At 36.4% G+C, this 19,240-nt stretch overlaps 4 protein-coding genes across 4 annotated transcripts; all 4 read right to left on the minus strand.

Annotated features, from left to right (window-relative positions):
• Positions 1-940: 940 nt before the first annotated feature.
• LOC147541759 (cation/H(+) antiporter 15-like) lies at positions 941-5,642 on the minus strand. The gene is made up of 3 exons (XM_086636308.1): positions 4,712-5,642; positions 2,905-3,912; positions 941-2,240 (listed from the first exon to the last, which is right to left on the minus strand). Exons 1-3 carry the CDS (start codon positions 4,928-4,930, stop codon positions 1,062-1,064), a joined length of 2,406 nt encoding a protein of 801 aa, XP_086492434.1. The 5' UTR covers positions 4,931-5,642; the 3' UTR covers positions 941-1,061.
• A 427-nt stretch (positions 5,643-6,069) lies between these two features.
• LOC147541760 (cation/H(+) antiporter 15-like) lies at positions 6,070-10,049 on the minus strand. The gene is made up of 3 exons (XM_086637100.1): positions 9,432-10,049; positions 8,265-9,266; positions 6,070-7,826 (listed from the first exon to the last, which is right to left on the minus strand). The coding sequence occupies exons 1-3, from the start codon at positions 9,699-9,701 to the stop codon at positions 6,657-6,659; spliced, it is 2,442 nt and encodes an 813-aa protein (XP_086493226.1). The 5' UTR covers positions 9,702-10,049; the 3' UTR covers positions 6,070-6,656.
• An 822-nt stretch (positions 10,050-10,871) lies between these two features.
• LOC147541761 (cation/H(+) antiporter 15-like) lies at positions 10,872-14,667 on the minus strand. The gene is made up of 3 exons (XM_086635201.1): positions 14,162-14,667; positions 12,822-13,829; positions 10,872-12,313 (listed from the first exon to the last, which is right to left on the minus strand). The coding sequence occupies exons 1-3, from the start codon at positions 14,408-14,410 to the stop codon at positions 11,180-11,182; spliced, it is 2,391 nt and encodes a 796-aa protein (XP_086491327.1). The 5' UTR covers positions 14,411-14,667; the 3' UTR covers positions 10,872-11,179.
• Positions 14,668-15,570: 903 nt separating this feature from the next.
• On the minus strand, positions 15,571-17,838 carry LOC147541762 (uncharacterized). Its single transcript, XM_086635202.1, has 4 exons — positions 17,371-17,838; positions 17,054-17,123; positions 16,860-16,951; positions 15,571-15,739 (listed from the first exon to the last, which is right to left on the minus strand). Exons 1-3 carry the CDS (start codon positions 17,548-17,550, stop codon positions 16,899-16,901), a joined length of 303 nt encoding a protein of 100 aa, XP_086491328.1. The 5' UTR covers positions 17,551-17,838; the 3' UTR covers positions 15,571-15,739; positions 16,860-16,898.
• Between the last annotated feature and the right edge of the window lie 1,402 nt (positions 17,839-19,240).

Here is a 19,240-nt window from a genome sequence, read left to right on the forward strand (position 1 = left end):
ATCCCTAATTCCTCCCCCGTGAGCTTTTGCTGCAAATGACACAACAAGTAGTGTTCTTACTTGGGTTATAAAGTTTCTTCATGATGGTCCAAAATCTTTACAAATGTCAAGGTAATAGCTTCACTAATCAACTCAAATTCTTATTTTTGGTTCACTTCTTTTGTTTTCAGACACATTATAGCATCTATTGGTTGGTTCTTCACTATCACTATCCTCCCAAATCTCAGATCTGGGATTTGGGAGGATTGTGGCGAATGAGAAACTTCCCTTCGCAAGAACATTAGAGTGATGAGAGGAAAAAAATAGGAGAGAGAGAGGGATGAAGAAAACAAAGGAAGGAAGAAGAGATTTGATGGTGGTGGTTTTTGGTGGTGCTAGGGGAAGAAGAAGAACAAATAAAAAAAGAAAAAAAATGAAGTAAAAAAAGAAAAAGAGTGAAGTTAATGGGGTCGCCGGCTCTCTGAAGAAATAGATAAAGGACATGAAAGAAATGTTATTTTAGAATGAAGGGTAAAAAGGTAAAAATTATGTTGACTGTTAAAGTTGACTAACAGAAAAATAAAAAAGGGGGCTAAAATAGAAGCTGGTCATCTTTAGGGGGCCATTCTGGTGAGTTGGTCATCTTTAGGGGGCCAAAATGGATATAAACCCTAAGATTTAGGGGTCATATAGGATGTTGGTCAAGATAAGAGTCCTTTTAGTGAGTTAGTCATATTTAATGGGCCAAAATGAAATTAACCCTTATTCCTTCTCTTTCTCTCTCTCTTTTTTTTTTGTTGCAAGTCCTTCTCTTTATCTTCAACTTCAATTGACCTCCTCCATTAGTAAAGAAAAGAATTAAGAACAAAAACTTCACCATGATATTTCGTACATTCTCTAAGTATAAATCATTAAATTTGGGATTGTGGCTAAAGAAAATGCTACGATTGCGAAAATCCAATACAAAAATGTTAGTTTATATCAAAATTTTCATTTTTTTTGTATGCATTATACAAGTATAAACCAAAACACTAACAAAAAAAAAGAACTAACCAGGATCTTTAGCTCAATTAAGCTCAAAATTACTTTCTTAGTTCAAATTGGTATTTTGGGGTACCAAGCAAGCTTGATTTATTAGCAACCCATTGTTGTTGCACCACCAATACAGATCCGTTACACTCATCGGAATCCGATGAAGCAAGAAGATCGCCAATCACGCCCAACTCCGGGAACTCATTCCATTCATCAAGACCTTCAAGCAAATTCAATGACTCACCATCGTGTTGTCTTCCTACCATATAAAGTTGAAACGATGTCATAAACAATTTCATCGCTGAAATAAGGTCAATCCCATCTTTTACTACCTCATCTTTATATAGTACATTGTCTTTAGCTCTACTACTAAACCTAAATTCATTAATAGCATCATCATCTAGCTTTTCTTCATTGGTTATTTGTCCGACTTTCTCTTCTATATGTCTGAATCTTATAACGGTTAGATTAACGTGGTTAACGTCTTCTGCCATGCGAACACCATAAGCTAATGCTTCTCTATCATCTCCACCACCTAAGAAGATAACTGCCACACGAAATGAACATCGTTTATCAACAACACACATTGCAGATGAGGATGCAATTCCTGAACCTCGATCGATTAGAATACCCACTGAGCAAGGAGCTTTTTCAAGAATGTTTAGATTCACTTTTCGAATTGAAATTGGGGAATGTAATGCAGTAGAAATAGAAGGTTGATAATGAAAAGGAACGAGTATTAATGTCGTTCTTCTTTCTAACCCAAGACTGCAAATATCATCATGCATTGTTGAATAAGGTGACATAGCTGTGAAACAATTTATATTAACTCTGTCACGGTGGAAATCTTCGTAGTATCGGAACGCATTGATTATTCGTGCAGATGGGTTAAAGTTTGAAGTGTTTTTCAAGTTTCTCTTATGAGCTATAAGTAGTGGAGAAGCCCTACCAAGAAGCTGGATCAAGTGAACAACATAGACACAGATCGGACTAAACGTTGTTGGATTTGAAGCTTCAAGGATCTCAATAATGGTTGGGACGTTCTCGTCTTGATAGATACAAGCTAGAATTCGGAGTTCGATGTTTTGTTTCGAGTTTTCGAGTGATCTTCTCTTGTATGCTTTGTATGTGCTTGAAGGGTCGTAGAGATTTCTTACTAGTGGAGAGATTGTTCCAGTTATAAGAATCATGCCCACCATTAAGACACCATATACTTCTGGGCTAAGAAGCTGCAAGTAAGTAGTTCATGCATGGATGATTAGAACAATGCTCATATGAAACAAAAATACACATTAAAATCAGAGTAGATACCTAGCAATTTCTTGATTTTATGGATTTCTTTAGTTCAGATATTTGAATCCAATTTGATGTAATTTTCTCACTATACTCTGTTTGTTTTTTTACTTGAAGAGATTATAACATTGAGAAGCATCGAACTGTCGACCTCTTAGAGCTAAGGGTCGTATCCGGACTCCGGTCGGTCGTAACTAACTCCTCATGCGTTCTTGAGAGGATGCACGACTCTTAGACTCTGGAGTAAGTTGCGACTCCTGAGATTGTTAATTTGTTTGTTAAGTCCCCAATGGCAATGAGATCCCTTCGACCTCAATCCATTTTGAAGCCAATTGGCAGTTAGTAGAGATATACAATTGGTTATGAGACTTCACTTCTTAGTCGGTATGGACTAGTCACACAATGTTGGCTTGTCAAACATGACTCGAATGCTGTGGTCGTGTCTATACACAGATAGATAGAAAGATACATACATATATATATATATATATATATATATATAAGAGAGAGAGAGAGAGAGAGAGAGAGAGAGAGAGAGAGAGAGAGAGAGAGAGAGAGAGAGAGAGAGAGAGAGAGAGAGAGAGAGAGAGATGTGGGTACCTTTAGTCTAAGTGCTTGTAACCAGAACTCTAAATCTAAAACACCTTGGACGTTCATGATAGCTCCAAGTAAGAGAGCATCTTGGTAAGGCATTCTGCAGTAAAGAGCAGGCAACACTGTCCCCATAAGCTTTCCAATAAAACTGAACAATATCACAATACCCACAACTCCAAATATGTGGAATCCTATTTGAAATATGTCTATTCGGCTTGATGCAGAAATTATTAGCATTGGCAATAATATCACAGTAACAAAGCACTCAAGTTTTTCCTCTATAACAGATCCCAACGGAGGCCCAACCGGAACAGCCAAGCCCAAAATCATCGGACCGATCAAGAAATGTTGCCCTAACACTTCACCGAAAAACGAAGAAACCAATACCATAACAAATATAAAAAGTACATACCCTTCCTTGATATTTTTGTGCTCAGGGGTATGTCTAATCATCCAAAACATCATCGGTCTCAACAAGTAAATAATTGATAGGAACAAAACACAAGCAAAGAAGATGATCCATGGAAATACATGTTTAGTTTGTTCATCAGAACTTTGTCTAATCGCGAGAAACAGAAAGCCCGAAACCCAACTACAAAGTCCACTTATCAATGAAGCAGACATTGCTAGTCTTCCGAGCTCGGAATTGAGAAGTTTGAGATCAGATAAGAAAACAGCTAAGACATGAAATGAACTTAGAGATAGTAATGATGCAGCTCGAGGGAGCTCTAAATTAGCCAAATTTGGGTCTAACTTGATTGTGTTCTTGACAACATAAGCAACTGAGAGGGTAAGAAACAAAGGAAGGAAGTAGCAAGAGAGACCTATAATCCATGCCTTTTTACCTGTTTTTCTTACAATACTTAGATCTGTTTTCACTCCAACAAGAAATAAGAAGTACATGAACCCAAAATATTGAAAAGTTTCAAATATGTAGAAAGTTCTTCTATGAAATATTTCATCTCTGAAGATCTTGGTCTTTCCTAGAAATGAAGGCCCTGCAAGCATACCTCCCTGCATGTTCACAAAGAATTCAACCAATAATTAGTACTATATATATTAATTAGTAACACACTACCACGGGAAGGTACCCTAATACCCAAGAACATAATAGCTAGGTCCTCTCAACTCATTATGGTTTTGAGTTGGATAGTCACAAACTTAACATGTTACTATAGCTAGAGAGGCCCACAGGTGATAGGCCTAAAGGTCACATGTGCTTTACGTCATCCAACAAAAGACACATGTAGGCTCAAAAGAAACCTACTCGTGATGGGACGTGCGAGGATAGTCCCATCCACATGATAGGTGTGATAGTCCCACATCGCTCGCAAGAGTGTCTGGAGCCTAGGTTGTAGGTGTGTATGCCAAAGCTTAGTAAGTTGCGAGGCTTTTTGGGTGGGCTCGTGGAGCTTTCGCCAAGACCAAAACCCCGAACCTGTGGGGGCTTGGGCTTGGGGTACCAAAAGCAGGACGATGTCCTTAATTGCTAAGGCTTGGGGCAACACAATAGGGGGTCTGAGAACAATGATATCTTCATCACATAGACCATCATCATATCCGAAAATCAACATGTTGTAAGAATTCTATCACCCTCAAATCAATCATTAAATTTATAATCAGTTGTTCTCAACCCTTAATTATATGAATGAACTTTGATAAGGTTGAAAGTTTCAGAGCTAATATTCTTTGAATATAATGATATACATGATGAAGACAACATCCTCACTAATCCTAGAAAACCCCAAAGAGGGTGAGAGAGAGAGAGAGAAACAATTAATATGAAACAAGGGTTTGATAGATAAGAGCTTACAATCAATTGGGAGACAAATGAAGTTTGACCAAAGGGTTCTAACAAGAACTTGGTGGTAGAAGTGAGAATGCAAGCAATAGAAACCTGCAACAAGAAAATGGGGAAGACATAGTTGAAAGGGTGATCTCCTTGAAATACACTTGACATTCCTTCTAATATATTTGATCTACATGAGAATGTCACATTGTTTATAGTAATTTCATAATATATTGGAGGCATCTTTTCCCTCCCTAAATGAATCTGATAATCATTCACTTAGAGTTTCAAGAAAACTATGAAAACCCATTTACTTGAATTGAAACTGGAAAAGAGAAGAAGAAGAAGAAGTAATGGACCAGAAAAATGACCATTTTTGTGGGATTCAATCTGCTTCAGATGAATTCCTTGAAACCCTAATTGTTGATAATTTTGACCACCCTTTTCTCATGGAGAGATTTCAGGGTGACCACTAAGAACTAAACTTGGCTCTTCCAATCAAATTACTCTGTCTTTTTTGTTCTGCATTCCTATTTGGCTCCTATTGATTTGACTTAAAAGCAAAATGTGTTTAATTTGTTGCAAGAAGGGTTTGGTAGTTGAGGATGATACCCTTGGACTTTTATCATGTGAGAATAGAATGCCATTGCCAAAATCTATATTTGAAATAGCATTCCCATGACCCCCCCCTTCCCCATCAAGAAGAGGATGTTCAAGGTGGGTGGGTTTGTTACTCCTTTCCTTAAGATCATAGTGGATTAAATAATCTTGGGACCAAATCAACCTGTACCAACCTTATTCTCCACTAAACCAAACAATAACTTAAAGAATTACAATAACCATGAATAAGACTACGGGGTCGCTTTTCCTGGTAATTGTATTCCTTTTCAACCCGCCAAATATAATCTCAAAGATCCTTAAAAGTATTGTCATAGTTTTTACCAATATTCTTCAAAATCTCTGAAAGAGAATTTGATATCTTATATGGACAGACTGAAAACGAGCAAATGGAAACAAAAGATGGTCAAAATCCTACATTTAGGCTAGGTGCCAAGGCAGGCTATTGCTACAACTAGGAATAGTTGCGTACTTGCGTCGATAGAAAACTCAATTTTGAGCTTCATGATTGTTCTCTTCTCCTGCATCCAATAACTTATTTGTGTCACTCCTCCACAACAAAACTTTTAAAATTTATCATTTTTTTTTTTTTGCTTCTATGATATCTAGTAGTATGGGCAACATTATTTACTTAGAAGATTGAACAAAAGGAATAAAAAAAGAATACTATTACTTAAATATAGATTATTTGATATTGTTCTCTAGAGCAAAATCATGTGTCTTATACACCACTGAATTTTAAAGATTGATGGTTGCACTCGAAATGCTATAAATAAGGTAAACTTTTATTAGTTTATCCAACTCACTGTACATGATTGTCTAACTATAAATTTTATCGAAACAGTAAGACTCGAAATTTTGGTTCCGAAGCAGAGAGTAACTACAAAAAGTACAAATCTCTAACCAACTAGAGGATATTAAAAAAAACTATAAGAGAGAAAATTAAGCAAATGACATGTATGAACTACAAAATCCTAATTGAAACAAATTGTTGTGGCTTCAAGAAGTGTTTCTTGCAATCTTGCCCAATACAATATAGAGGCTATTTGCACTTTCAAAAATCTTTGCACTTCTCTCCTTCCAATAATGGCAATAGACAAAAATCTAATGATATTCTTGCTGTTCATTGCACATATTTTTTGTTGATCTATAACTTCATCGATATAGATATCCGTCTCAATAGTGGATACAAAATAGGATCCCAATCTATCCCAAGTTATGCAAGAGACAAGACAAAGATAAGAACAGATGATCCAGACATTCTTCATGGCACATTCAATAGGAAAATTTACTAACCAGAGTCACATCTTCTTTTTCTTCCAGCGAGGGGATCTTATCGTCTTCAAATGGATCAAGCAATGCCACCTGCTGCATATGAATCAACTATTCTATACTTGTGTCTAGGACTATCAGGCATAGAATCACTTAAGCAAATATGTTGTTGAATCACCAAAACCGATACCGGGTTACTAAATTCAAACGTAGCAAGCATATCACCAATGAATCCAAGCTCAGGATACTCATTCCATTCTGTAATACCCGTTAAGAGTGGTGAATCAATGTCGTGTCGTCTTCCAACTAAGACAAGCTGAAAAGCATCTCCTAACGCTCTTATAGTTCGTACGGTTCCTACTCCATCCATTACAGTTACTTCTCTATATTGAATTCTATCATTTCCTAGGTGGCTTGACATGAATTCATCCACAAATGCATCATCTATCTTCTTCTCCAACTTATATCTGTCTGAAACATCACCTGGTGAAGGAAGTATTCGAATCAATGTGAGACTAAGTTTCGAGTTTCCAGACATTCTGTTAGCATATGATAATGCTTCTCTATCATCACCACCACCTAAGAAAATCATACAAACACTGTAAAAAGATCTTGAATTCGCCAATACTGATCCATATAAGTTCCCTCGATCAACAAGAATTCCAACTGAGCAAGGAGCTTTATCTATGACATTGATGTTAACATTACGGCGATTTGGTAAGCGAATTGTTCCATCAACATTCCATTGGATATGGAAAGGAATTATAATGAAAGAAGTTATCCTATTGAGTGCAAGAGTACATATATCATCATGGATAGTATCGAAAAGTGAGACACTTGTGAAGGATTGAAGAGTCATGAACTTTTCATTTTGTTGTTTATAGTTACGGAAAGCATTGACGATTAGTTCAGAAGGACCTGATGGTTTTCTGTTCGATCCATGAGCGATAAAGATTGGAGAGGAACGACCGATAAGTTCAATGAGGTGAAGGATGTAAATGGCAATGGGACTAGTTTCATCCGGCTTAGAAGCTTCTAGGAGATTGATAATGGTGGGAACGTTTTCTTGGTCATAAACACAGATTAGGACTCGGAATTCTGTGTTTCTTTTGCTGTTTTGGATCGTTCGTTTCTTGTAGCTGAGATATCTTTTCGAAGGTCTATAAAGAAAACTTAGCATTGGCGAGATGACTGCAGTTACTCCCATGGATGTTATTGTCATAAGGGCAAAACACTGAGGGTTGATGAACTGCATCCAGACAAAGAAAACGAAAACATTATTAAATTTATACATTTCGAAGAAACAAAGAAACAATCAAATAATAAATCGAGAAATGATGGGCAGGTGGTTAAGGGGGATTCTTAGGTATGAGTAGAGAGGGCCATAGATAGATATTATTCTTGGTCATAAGAGTACGGTATCAGAGCTAGGTCCACCCAAAATAGACCAAACAATTATATGTCCACGTCACCCGACACAAAGGCACGTGTTAGCCATAAAGAACGATACACGTAAGGGGGACCATGAGAATAGTCCCACACGAACCAAGCGTACTCTCCATGTTTATCATTGTACTAGTGTGGTTTTGTGAATTTCGGTTTGAATCTAAATTTTGGAGTCGACCGACTTTCTATACCATAAAAACAAAAGGAAACAAGTAGTAGTTAATTGGGGCTTGAAAGGTACCCTTAGCTGCACAGCTCTGCTAAACAATTGAATATCAAGGAAGCCATGAGAACCTAACATGAGAGCGAGGATGAAAGAATCTTGAAAAGACATACTAAACAAGAGAGCAGGAAAGATAGATCCAGCAAGCTTTCCAAAAAGAGCAGCCATGGTTATCAATTGAACCATCACAAAAGTCTTCAACTCTATTTCGAGCACATTTATCTTCCCACCAAGTATCATATAAAACAACGGCAACATTAAACCCGAAACAAACCAATCTAGTTTCTCCGTCAATGCCGCTCCAAGGGGTGGCCCATCTGGTATAGCTAATCCTAAAATCGTAGGTCCGAATAAGATATGTTGACCAATAACCTCACTAAGAATTGCACTTGCCATTATCATGATTATAATACTTGCTATGTAGAAATCATTTACAGGTCTTCCTTCCTGTGACTGTCTTACCATCCAAAGCACAATAGGCCTCATTACAAATATTATAACCAAAACTAATACCGCACCTGTTGTTGTGTTCAAAATCAAAGCTCTCGTTCCACTAACTAAACTTTGTTTAACTGTAAAAGCTATAGTTAACAAGATCATATTTAGCATCCCACTAATCATCGAAGCAGAGGTTGCTAAATGACCTAATTCGGAGTTTAGGAGTTTGAGATCCGATAAGAGGCAAACGATGAAGTGAAATGAGTTAGATGATTCTAAAACGGCAACAAAAAAGAGCGAACCATCGAGTGTGGGTTCGAGAGTAAATGTTTTTGATAGGAAGAAGGATAAGGGAACTGTAAGTAGTAACGGAAAGAGGAAGGTTGCTAAACCTATAGCCCATGCTTTATACCCACATTTCATCATAATACCAACATCCATCTTCAAACCTATAATAAAAAGATACATCATGCAACCAAAAACTCCTAATGTTTCTTGAGGATATACACTCTTCATTGTGAACAAATGTTGCCTGAAACCGTCAATGCGAGAAATACATGAAGGTCCTATAAGTAGACCAGCCTGGGTAAAAACACAAATAAAACAACATTATTCATCTCAATTCCTTATCAGATTACATAATAAGAACATGGATAATCAAAGGGTAGGGATTCAAATTCATGAGCAACAAACTAAATAGGAGAAATGTATATATATATAGAGAGAGATATATATATATATATATACCAAGAGTTGAGGAACAAAAGAAGTTTGATGGAGAGGGCGAAGAAGGAACTGTAAGAAACCAGTGAGAAAAGCAGCAATAGAAAGTTGCATTACGAAATTAGTAGCAATGAAATCCAAGGGATTGTTCCCTGTCCATATTCCTTTATACCCAGCCCTACTATTATCATAACAAAGTAATAATCTTCCATTTATTGGATTGTTTATCACTACTGAACCATCTATTGTTACATTAAATAATGGTAATCCGGTCACCGGTAAACTACTATTCATTATCAATAATACTAGTATTTTATTCAATCTAAGTCTCTCCCCCCGGTGGTGATTGATCCTAGTAAAAACAATCAAAATAAGAAATGGGTATCAAAAATTCTTTTTACTACCAAGAAAATAATTTCTAGAGAGAGAAGGAGAAAGAGAAAGAGTAAGAAAAAAAGAGAGGAAAAGACCTGAGGTTGGTTGGTGGACCAGATGAAGAATCGGTGGTCAACTATTGACTTTTGCCCTTTTCCACATAGACACGTGGTGCTTTTTTGGTCGTTTGATCTACTATATTGGAATGAAGAGATAGTGATAATTAGAAGATTGATAGATTGGGTTGAGTTGAGAGAAACAAGAGCCAATCATTTTTGTGGGAGGACTAGGTAGGAGGATTCAAATATAAATATACACCATCCAACAAACAAATGATATAGTCCTACAAATTTGGAGAAATATGAGATGATAAAATACTTTTTTTTTTTTTTTTTGGCGAATGAAGGGATAGTTATAGGGATTTTGTATGTATCTGATGAGATGTTGTGATGAACTTTTTACCACTCAAGTTAGATCTGACCATCTAGGTCAAATCATATCTCGTTTATTACGAATTGTGTTCTAAGACGATGGTTATACCACTTATTTTTGATCTATTTAGTTGAAATAGTGGCGCACACATGTTGAACTCATAAGACTGCATCTTTACTCGTCAAAATCAATAAACAACTCTTTTGTCTCATCCACAAAGAAAATGCCTATAAAAATGGGCTATAACTCTTCTATTGGGATATGTTATGTTCTGATTATACTAATACGTCTCATATTTCCCTACTTACTAATATTACATTTATAAAAAAAAAAAATTAAAAATGAACTTTTATATTCTTTTCCCCCTCGGAAACCAAAAGTTTGCTATGCTAATAGAGAAATATTTTTTCCATCGTAATAAAGCAACTTTTAGATAATCTGTCAATATATACACACAAGGGACTATTGAGTCCGAGTCATGGTTAGCGTGCGATACCCCATCCATAGTATTAGTATTAGCATTAGCATTTCCATTCTCAAGGCTCAAGCTTATGGCTACGCAATTTTATTTATGAAAAAGAAGGTATTTTACAAACTAAACAAAATTCTACAACAGAACTAGGAAGAAAACTGAATTTAGAATTTGAGGAAAAGAAATAAGTAGAAGTTTAAAGCTTTAGTTTGATAATGTAATTTGATATGAACAAAGCTATCTAACAAAGAGTATTGATTCTAACTCCTGTAAACTATTACAACTAACGGTAAACACATCCCACATTTACGTACTTTTCCAGTACTTACAGACGTGACAACATCTTATCAGATACATACGAAATCCGTGTGTAAGTATCTCAAGATGTACTATATGCTACAACATATAGCAGACACTATTCTTTTTACAGGCTGAGTAGCTTTTATCTGCATTTGCAAATTGGGCTAGAGATGATGAAAGAGAAGCTCCTTTATTACTTAACGTCGTGAACTTGTTGTAAAACCAAGACTGATCCATTAACTCCAAAATCAGAAGAAGCAAGCAAATCTCCGAGAACTCCTAACTCTTCACACTCGCTCCAATCATCGTTAAGGCCTGCAGTTAGTTCTGAAGCTGTACATTGTTTTCTCCCCACCATTATTAGATCGAAATCGTCTTTGAGATCTCGGATAACCCAAACTGTTTCTACCCCATCTTTAACTTCTACTTCTTGATAATCCAATCTTTCTAGACCCACTGCCTTGTCTCTGAAATAATCTATCAATTCATCATCAAGGATTTCCTGTCTACGAATGTTATCTGAAATATGTTTGTCAGAGTAATTTGAAGGAGCAACGAATCGAATAACTGTAACATAAACCAATGGGTGATTAATCATATTCATAGCAAAAGAAAGAGCTTCTCTATCATCTGGACCACCTAAAAAGAGCAAACCGATTCGATAAAATGTATCGGTTGAGATTGTAGTAGTGAGGCTAGTGTTAGTAGAATCAACAAAGATCCCAACTGAGCAAGGAGAAACTGTTAAGAGATTTCGAAGCAACAATTTTATAGAACGATTCAACGATTTCGTAGTCGGATCATCATCTGACCGTTGCTTACGGAGGGGGAAGATTATAATGGATGCCTTCCTGTCGAGAGATACCGAACAAATATCATTGTGCATACTAGTAAAGGGACATATAGTGGAGTAAGGTTGAATGGAAACTCGACCATAGTTTCGTTGTTCAAATCGTTTAAAGGCATTGATGATTTGTCCAGTTTTTGTTGCATTTGTTGAGTCTTTGAGTTGAGGAGGGTGGGCTATGAGGATAGGGGAGGCACGACCGACTAGCTCGACAAGGTGGATGACAGTTAGGCTAAGTGGATGGATTTTGGTAGGGTTAGAAGCTTCAAGGAGTCGAATAATGGATGGTACATCTTCTTCGCTGTGAATGCAGGCAAGAACACACAACTCTTGCAAGTTTTCAGAGTCTAACGGAGTTCGCCTTATGTGGGATAAATATCTTGTTGAAGGATCGTAGAGGTACTTCACCACTGGTGTTGAAATAGCAGTCAAAATCACAATCGCGATAATAACTACTGTATTCGCCTCTTTACTCAATGCCTGCACAAAATAGTATATGTTAGAGAAAGATAGCATCAAAAGACATGCATACCTAGTTAATGACAGCATAGAGAAAGATAGATCGATATTCTAGTGACTAACTTTCTGTGGGTATAGTAGACTATTCAATATTCAACTAGTAGAATTGATTGATAGTTGAATATAGAGAAGGTCTAATGGTTGATCTTCTACGAAAATGATTAAACTTGTCTACGAAAGGATTAAATTACCCCTAATTTCTTATGTTATATAAACTACATATGTAGAGACAAAATCATGACCCCTTACTAGGGAAAATGTTATCTACAAGTTCTAACTTTCAGAAAAACGACGGTTTTTAACAATGATTTTACGTGAAAATGATCTGCCTTCTTCATATCAAGTCTACAAGTTGAAATGATGGTCGTGAGCTCAATATACGAATAATCTAATGGTTGAGCCCTAGTGAGAATTATCGACTCGTCATGTTTATAGCAACATGTGAGGTATATAACATAAAAGTACGTACATTAGACTCTACCCAAAGGTTAAGGACAGAAATCTCGACGATGCCTCTCACGTTCATGATGATTCCAAGCAAGCAAGAATCTCGATAGGACACTCCATAGGTAACAGCCGACATGATAACTCCTACCAGCTTTCCAACATAACAAGCAAAAAAAATAACAGCTACCATCAAAGGGAGATAACCCTCAGGCTTCTTCAGCTGAACATCATCAGTTTTCATGCCAGTAAGCCCAATAAGAAGAGGCGTGAATGTCAAAGTAACAAGGTAATCAAGCCTATCAACAACGGATGCACCAAGAGGAGGTCCTTCTGGTATAGCTAACCCTAAAACAAAAGCACCTAGCATGGAAGGTAAACCCATCATTTGAGAAGCTAACCCACTCAAAAGAACAACAACGAATAAACAAGTGAGATATATTTCCTTCACTTGCTGCCCTTCTGGTGTTCGTTTAACTACCCACATTGATAATGGTCGAACGACAAATCCAACAAGTATAAGACATGGTACAAGCGGTAATATAACAGAATAAGCTTCCCCTGATCGATGTGTGATCTCCTTGCCAATAAGTAATATAGTTTGTCCAATAACTTGACATAAATCGGTAACCATGGCTGAAGATGAAGCTAAATGACCGATATCGGAATTGAGGATATTAAGATCAGAAAGTGCACAAGTAATGACAGGAAAAGAAGTCATGGAACTAACTATTATTACTTTTGTTGCTTGTTCAAGAAAATGGAAAGGCAGACCAAAAATTTTAGTTAAGAATGACAAACCAAGGAAACCAGAAGCGAAGGATATCATAAAGCAAGAAACACCAATAACTAGAGGCTTAATCCCTCCTCTTGTGATGATGGTTGGATCCGTTTTTACTCCAACTTTGAATAAGAAGAACATTGCACTGAATAGTGCTAGTGTCTCCAATGTCTCGTTGTATTTACTCGGGAAAAAGAAGAGAGTAAGTCTGTAGCATCTGCCTAGAACCAACGGACCACATAGTAAGCCTACCTGCAAGTGGAAACAATATAAAACTACGGTCAATGATTATTCATTCTAACAATACATATGTTAGAAATAATATTAGGGCTCATTTTCTACATGAAATGGCCACAAATATCATTCATGGTTTCACTTTCGTCGCCCTAGGAGCGATTCGGGTATACTGCAAACTCCATAACCAGATTTTAGAGGAGTTCCACAACCGTTGAGGTAAAGGCTAGTGTGGGTTTGTGTCATATTCTTTACGAAACAACCCCCCCGACAAACATCAATTAGATCATCATCTCAAAACGAAACATCAATTACAAACAATGTAATAAAATGTGGATTAGAAGACTTACAATTAATTGAGAGACCATTAAAGGAATTCCGAAAGGCTTGAAAAGTAAATGAAGAAAGCGAGGAAAAGTGGAAAGAATAAGAACTTGAATACAGAGAGCAGGGAAAGCACCAAGGTGATGAATTTTAATACGACCACCATAAAGAAGACCACCTGAAGTAATCTCGTTTGGATTAACACATATTGGACTAACAAGCGAAAATTGTTCTTCTCTTATACCACACCACCCCCCTACACGCTCATGCTGCATTTCTGCTTAGGTTTTCAATGGCAGGCAGGCAGGCAGGGAGGAGGTGCAAATAAAACTCAATACCAGACAAAGATTATGATGATCAAGGTTCATTGATGGAGAGAGAGAAACAAGAAACACAAATGACAGAGAAATGAGAGACAGAGAGAGAGAGTGGGAAATTGTTTTGATGGAGGGACGAAGGAAATGGGAATCTGGTCAAAAACTGATTGCTTCCCCATTTAGTAGTAGCCATTTTATTGGACGTTATTTGTTTCACTTTCATTGCCATGTGGCCTTCTAACACAGGTAGTAGCTTCACAATAATCCAGGCCAGGCCTTTCCAAGTAGGTCGTGAAGGAGACGGGTCGGATACACACAGCTAGCCCCGGAGCGTTCATCAACGAAAAATAACGGGTAAGGGCACGGCACAGCCACACCTAGCTCAAAACCTCATTGGGTGGCCAAACCATTAAGCGTAAGGGCACGACCACAACCAGTGCGCACGCAGACTCGCTTTAGGTACGGTTTGTGTGCCCACCCTAGCTTTTAGCTGGATATAGGAATGCTTTTGGGGCTATCTGTATGGGCCAAACGTGGGTCGTGGACTTGTCACTGTGTGAATCTGATTCATCTAAATCTGAATTGTCTCGTTCAAATTGATCAAAATCTGCCATTCAAATAGCCAAAACATCACAAGTCAAATAAAAACAAACCTTCTGAAATCCGACCCGACTCCATCCACAACTCGAGCCAGATTTCGGATAAACTACAACTTAACTCGTCTATTAGAACTATCGAGGGCTCTGATGGTATTTTGTGTTTGGATGCCCAAGCCCACCAAGGTCCAGAAATGACTAGGACTATGTCCCGAAAAGCATGAGGCTCAATGGTGCGGGCAATGTATCACAACAGGTTGTAGGAGTAAAATTTCGATATATCAACCATTATCAGTTGCATCGAATGAGTTCTATTCAGCTTAATGCTTGGGGTAGTAAAATATACCAAAATTCCCATAACATCAAATCCAGGGAAAACATTAGCTGGTAAATTTGATAGCAGAAGAAATGTCTACAGTTTCATTGAAGGTATACATATTCTGTTATCAACAACAGGACTGATTGAATTGTCTGATAAATTCGGAACAAATATCATATAGACCAAGAGAACACGAACTTAAGTAATGGACTAAACAAAGTAATTTTCATTCAGTTACCAAGTAAACTTCTAAGGTTGGGATTCATAAAACAACAGAAGAAACCAAGTGAAACAAAAAAAAAATAGTACAATGTGTAGCTATGTATAGAGAGAGGCCGAAGTCATTGAGTCGCCAGAAGCTCCAAGGAGACACTGAAAGGATAAAAAAGGAAAAAGAGATTAGTACAATCACCTATATTGAACCATCAGAGCCATGAGTTATTTGATTTCAAAAGCAATAACAAAAGTTAAACCGATTCGGAGCTGGAGTTGAATCTTAGAAAGCAGGCCCAAATGGAATCACCAGCTTAAAAATGAGAACAAGCTCCAAGTAAAAACACAACGTACAAGAATTCCGAGAAGAATCATTGTAATGAGGGATGTGGAAAGTTAGTCAGAGATACTGCTAGATAGTTGCTTAGACACCACCGAAACGAAGAAACGTTTTGACAAAAGAAGACATATATCACACGTATGTGAGACTTTCTTTCTGAAACATTTTCCAAATAAAGAAATGGTTGTCTAAGACTCGATCTCATAAATCTCATACTATACCAACTGAAGTCGCTACAAGTATCTGGTAACAGTATCGTACACGTATATTCTTCTATTGTGGGACTACAATGATGATTTGAAAATCAGGCATAAACTGACCATCTAACATAATACACATGCCTAGAGCTTGACTGCTTGAGGTTGAGAGAGACAAGCACTCAAAGGACTTCTTTGCATAAACTGACCTAATGATAATCTATAAATTTGCGACTCGGTGAAGAAGTGGAAACATGGACACTGACACGTATATATGGGTATACCGTAAGTCGATCTGAAGTCTACTCACTAGTGTTCCCAGTCATGAAATATCGTTTACGTCGATACAGAACAACGAAATATAGTTTTCAAAAAAACAACAAAAAAATAACAAAATACAATGTAAGAGTGAGAACTCGAGCTGTCGAGCATTGATTATTACACGAAAAATGAGTTCTAGCACCTCAATTTCATATACGAATACACGATTACTAAGTACGAATGTCCGATTAACTGAAAGGGCAGATCTCGTAGTGCCAAACTCTTTCTAATTTATTGACTAGTTAGTGACAAAATGCATCAACTGAAGTATTAAATCACTCAGTGAAGAAAACTAAATTATCCCTATCCCTATCCCTAATATGATAAATCAAAATGCATCAAGAAAGATGTTCAAATTTCAAAAGATGAAAAGAAAGAGAATAACAGCAAAGATGAGAGAGACACAGAGAATTAAACTCACTGATTTCATGACAGGAGTAGTTTTCTCTAACTAGCAATTTTACTTCACACCATCTTTCAACTCATCAGAATCTGAATCACTTACATTATACCCTAAACAAAATCAACAAAGAACCATCAAAAGAGTTAGAACAAAAATGGAAGAAACACAAAAAAGATCAAAGATTTTGAGGAGAATTTAAATAATTAGCTCACCAGGACGTTTATCAGAGACCTTCCAAGCTGAAGAACGACATCTAGCAGCTTTAGTGATCCAAACTTTGCCCTAAAACCACCAACAAAAGTAAATAAACAGGAAAGATTCAAAGAACTTCAGTTTCTAATTTCAGCAAAACCCTGGAAGTAAGTCCAGAAAACAATCAAAACCCTAGATTACTAATTGCAAAAACAATCAAAACCCTAGATTACTAATTGCAAAACCAATCAGAACCCTAGATTAGTAATTGCAAAAACAATCAGAACCCTAGAGAGTAATTGCAAAATACAATCAAACCCAATACGCAAAATTAAACCTTTTGGGCATCTACTGGAACTCCATAACCATTAAAATACATCTGACCAACCAAGACCTGCATACCAATATCACCATCCCTAGCTTCCTTTAGTGTATCTTGAAACCAACGATGTACACAATCAGATACAACTTCAGATAAAGGAACCCTAATATCAACTTGCTTCTCTCCATTTTCCATTTTCAATTTTTAGTTGCTCAATTGAACCACCTATAGATACCGATTATTCTGACTTGGGTTATGGTTAATTCAGTATTTGTTTAGTAATTCTTGAGAAATCTCCAAGTCTAGATGAAGAAAGAAGTGATTTTTCCGATAAAACTGAAGAGAGTTCTGGTATTCTAAACTGGTTTGATTGACGAATTTAGGTGAAAAGTTGTGCACAAGAATTTTCTGGAGTCCAAGGTTTAAAATTCTGACCCTTCTTTCTGGAGAGAGAGAGGGGGGAAAGTAAAACATGGGTGCCCATCTCTCTAAGCGCCCCCTCCTTTCTTTCTTTTTTCCCTTGGCACCCGAACACTCTTTTATTTATTCGTGTTCTTTTGATGGGTGCCCCCGTCTATAGTACTTCAAGTTCGTTTATTGGATTGTAAAAAAAAAGTAAAAATTCGTTTATTGGACAAAATATTGGCCGACCCATCAAATTTTGTTTACGGGACACATTTAGTTAGATGAAAAAAATGTGTTGCTCAAACCAGTGATCATATGTCATGGCAACACTATCCGTTAACTAGGCTATCACTAATTGTGAGTTACTTGACTACGATCTCATAAGAGAATAAATATGTACTATGTTATTTTGAAAAATAATCTTCATAATCAGTGTTCTTTTTTTTCCTTTATGAGAGAGAGAGAGAGAGAGAAATATATAAGAGTAATTTTATAGAGACTACCATTAAAAGATTTACATTAAAAAGATATCTATAAAGAAATTGAGGGCGACAATAAATTACCCAAAAATAACATAATAGCACCTGTTATGGGGCCAGTTCCTCCTCCGCCCACGTAGCTAAACATTACTATTGTATTTAGCTTTATTTAAATTACATTACTCTGTAGGTTCCAATGTGAGTTCGCCCCAGGAAATATCATAATAGAGATAGGTTTCAAAGTTTCAAAACTCTTAATTTCTTGTTAGAAATCGTTTTTAAAAATCCTGAAATTTAACTAATCTTTTTATTTGGTGTTTAAATCTTTTTTGAAGTGTTTACATCCTTGAAAAATGTTTATTATCGCTTTTCCGAGAACTTTTAAAGTGATTTGGAAGTAGTTATCACATAACCGACTTGTAAATAAAACTTTTGGTAATGCGTAAAAAATGATTTGAACTTTCGACATCTTATACACGATTTAATTTTTTTTTTACAACTAAACTACAACTTATTATTTCGAAAGTCACAAAAGAAAAAACGTATTTGTAAATTAGCAACACAAATTAAGATATATGAAAATACTAGGGTATATCCCGTGCCCTAGGACACGGACACTTGTATCAATCAAATGTTACGAAATTTATTGGTATATTTTATTAAGAGAGAGAGATTTTTATTAGTTATTATTTTTTGTTTCTTTTCTCTTAAATTAGTTATTATTTTATTGAGAGAGAGAGAGATTTTAATTTATTTTTTTAACCCTTGAAATTTATTTTATTTTATTTTTTCTTAAATTAGTTATTTTATTTCTAAGAAGGAAAGGATTATTGTTTTTTAAATAGGTAAATTTATTTCTACGAGAACTATATTTTAAATTTTGAGAATGACTTCTAGACAATATCTATATAATAAAACAGAAAGGAAAACGCTGACTGGGACAAACACCCTGTTTTAATAAAGGATATTGTCTAGAAGTCCTTCTAAAAAATAATAAACTA

This window comes from Eschscholzia californica, unplaced genomic scaffold, assembly GCF_041429995.1.
Source record: "Eschscholzia californica isolate CP2 unplaced genomic scaffold, dmEscCali1.0.p SCAF_4, whole genome shotgun sequence".
Lineage (NCBI taxonomy): Eukaryota > Viridiplantae > Streptophyta > Magnoliopsida > Ranunculales > Papaveraceae > Eschscholzia > Eschscholzia californica.

Coding starts and splice junctions, on each gene's coding strand:
- LOC147541759 (XM_086636308.1), bottom strand. CDS start 4,930: ATGCCTCCAATATATTATGAAATTACTATAAACAATGTGACATTCTCA. Junction 3,913..4,711: donor CATTTGTCTCCCAATTGATT/GTAAGCTCTTAT, acceptor GTGAACATGCAG/GGAGGTATGCTTGCAGGGCC. Junction 2,241..2,904: donor TACAAGCACTTAGACTAAAG/GTACCCACATCT, acceptor ACTTACTTGCAG/CTTCTTAGCCCAGAAGTATA.
- LOC147541760 (XM_086637100.1), bottom strand. CDS start 9,701: ATGAATAGTAGTTTACCGGTGACCGGATTACCATTATTTAATGTAACA. Junction 9,267..9,431: donor CTTTTGTTCCTCAACTCTTG/GTATATATATAT, acceptor GTTTTTACCCAG/GCTGGTCTACTTATAGGACC. Junction 7,827..8,264: donor GCAGAGCTGTGCAGCTAAGG/GTACCTTTCAAG, acceptor GTCTGGATGCAG/TTCATCAACCCTCAGTGTTT.
- LOC147541761 (XM_086635201.1), bottom strand. CDS start 14,410: ATGCAGCATGAGCGTGTAGGGGGGTGGTGTGGTATAAGAGAAGAACAA. Junction 13,830..14,161: donor TAATGGTCTCTCAATTAATT/GTAAGTCTTCTA, acceptor TTCCACTTGCAG/GTAGGCTTACTATGTGGTCC. Junction 12,314..12,821: donor ACCTTTGGGTAGAGTCTAAT/GTACGTACTTTT, acceptor TATTTTGTGCAG/GCATTGAGTAAAGAGGCGAA.
- LOC147541762 (XM_086635202.1), bottom strand. CDS start 17,550: ATGGAAAATGGAGAGAAGCAAGTTGATATTAGGGTTCCTTTATCTGAA. Junction 17,124..17,370: donor TTCCAGTAGATGCCCAAAAG/GTTTAATTTTGC, acceptor TGGTGGTTTTAG/GGCAAAGTTTGGATCACTAA. Junction 16,952..17,053: donor GGTCTCTGATAAACGTCCTG/GTGAGCTAATTA, acceptor GATTTTGTTTAG/GGTATAATGTAAGTGATTCA.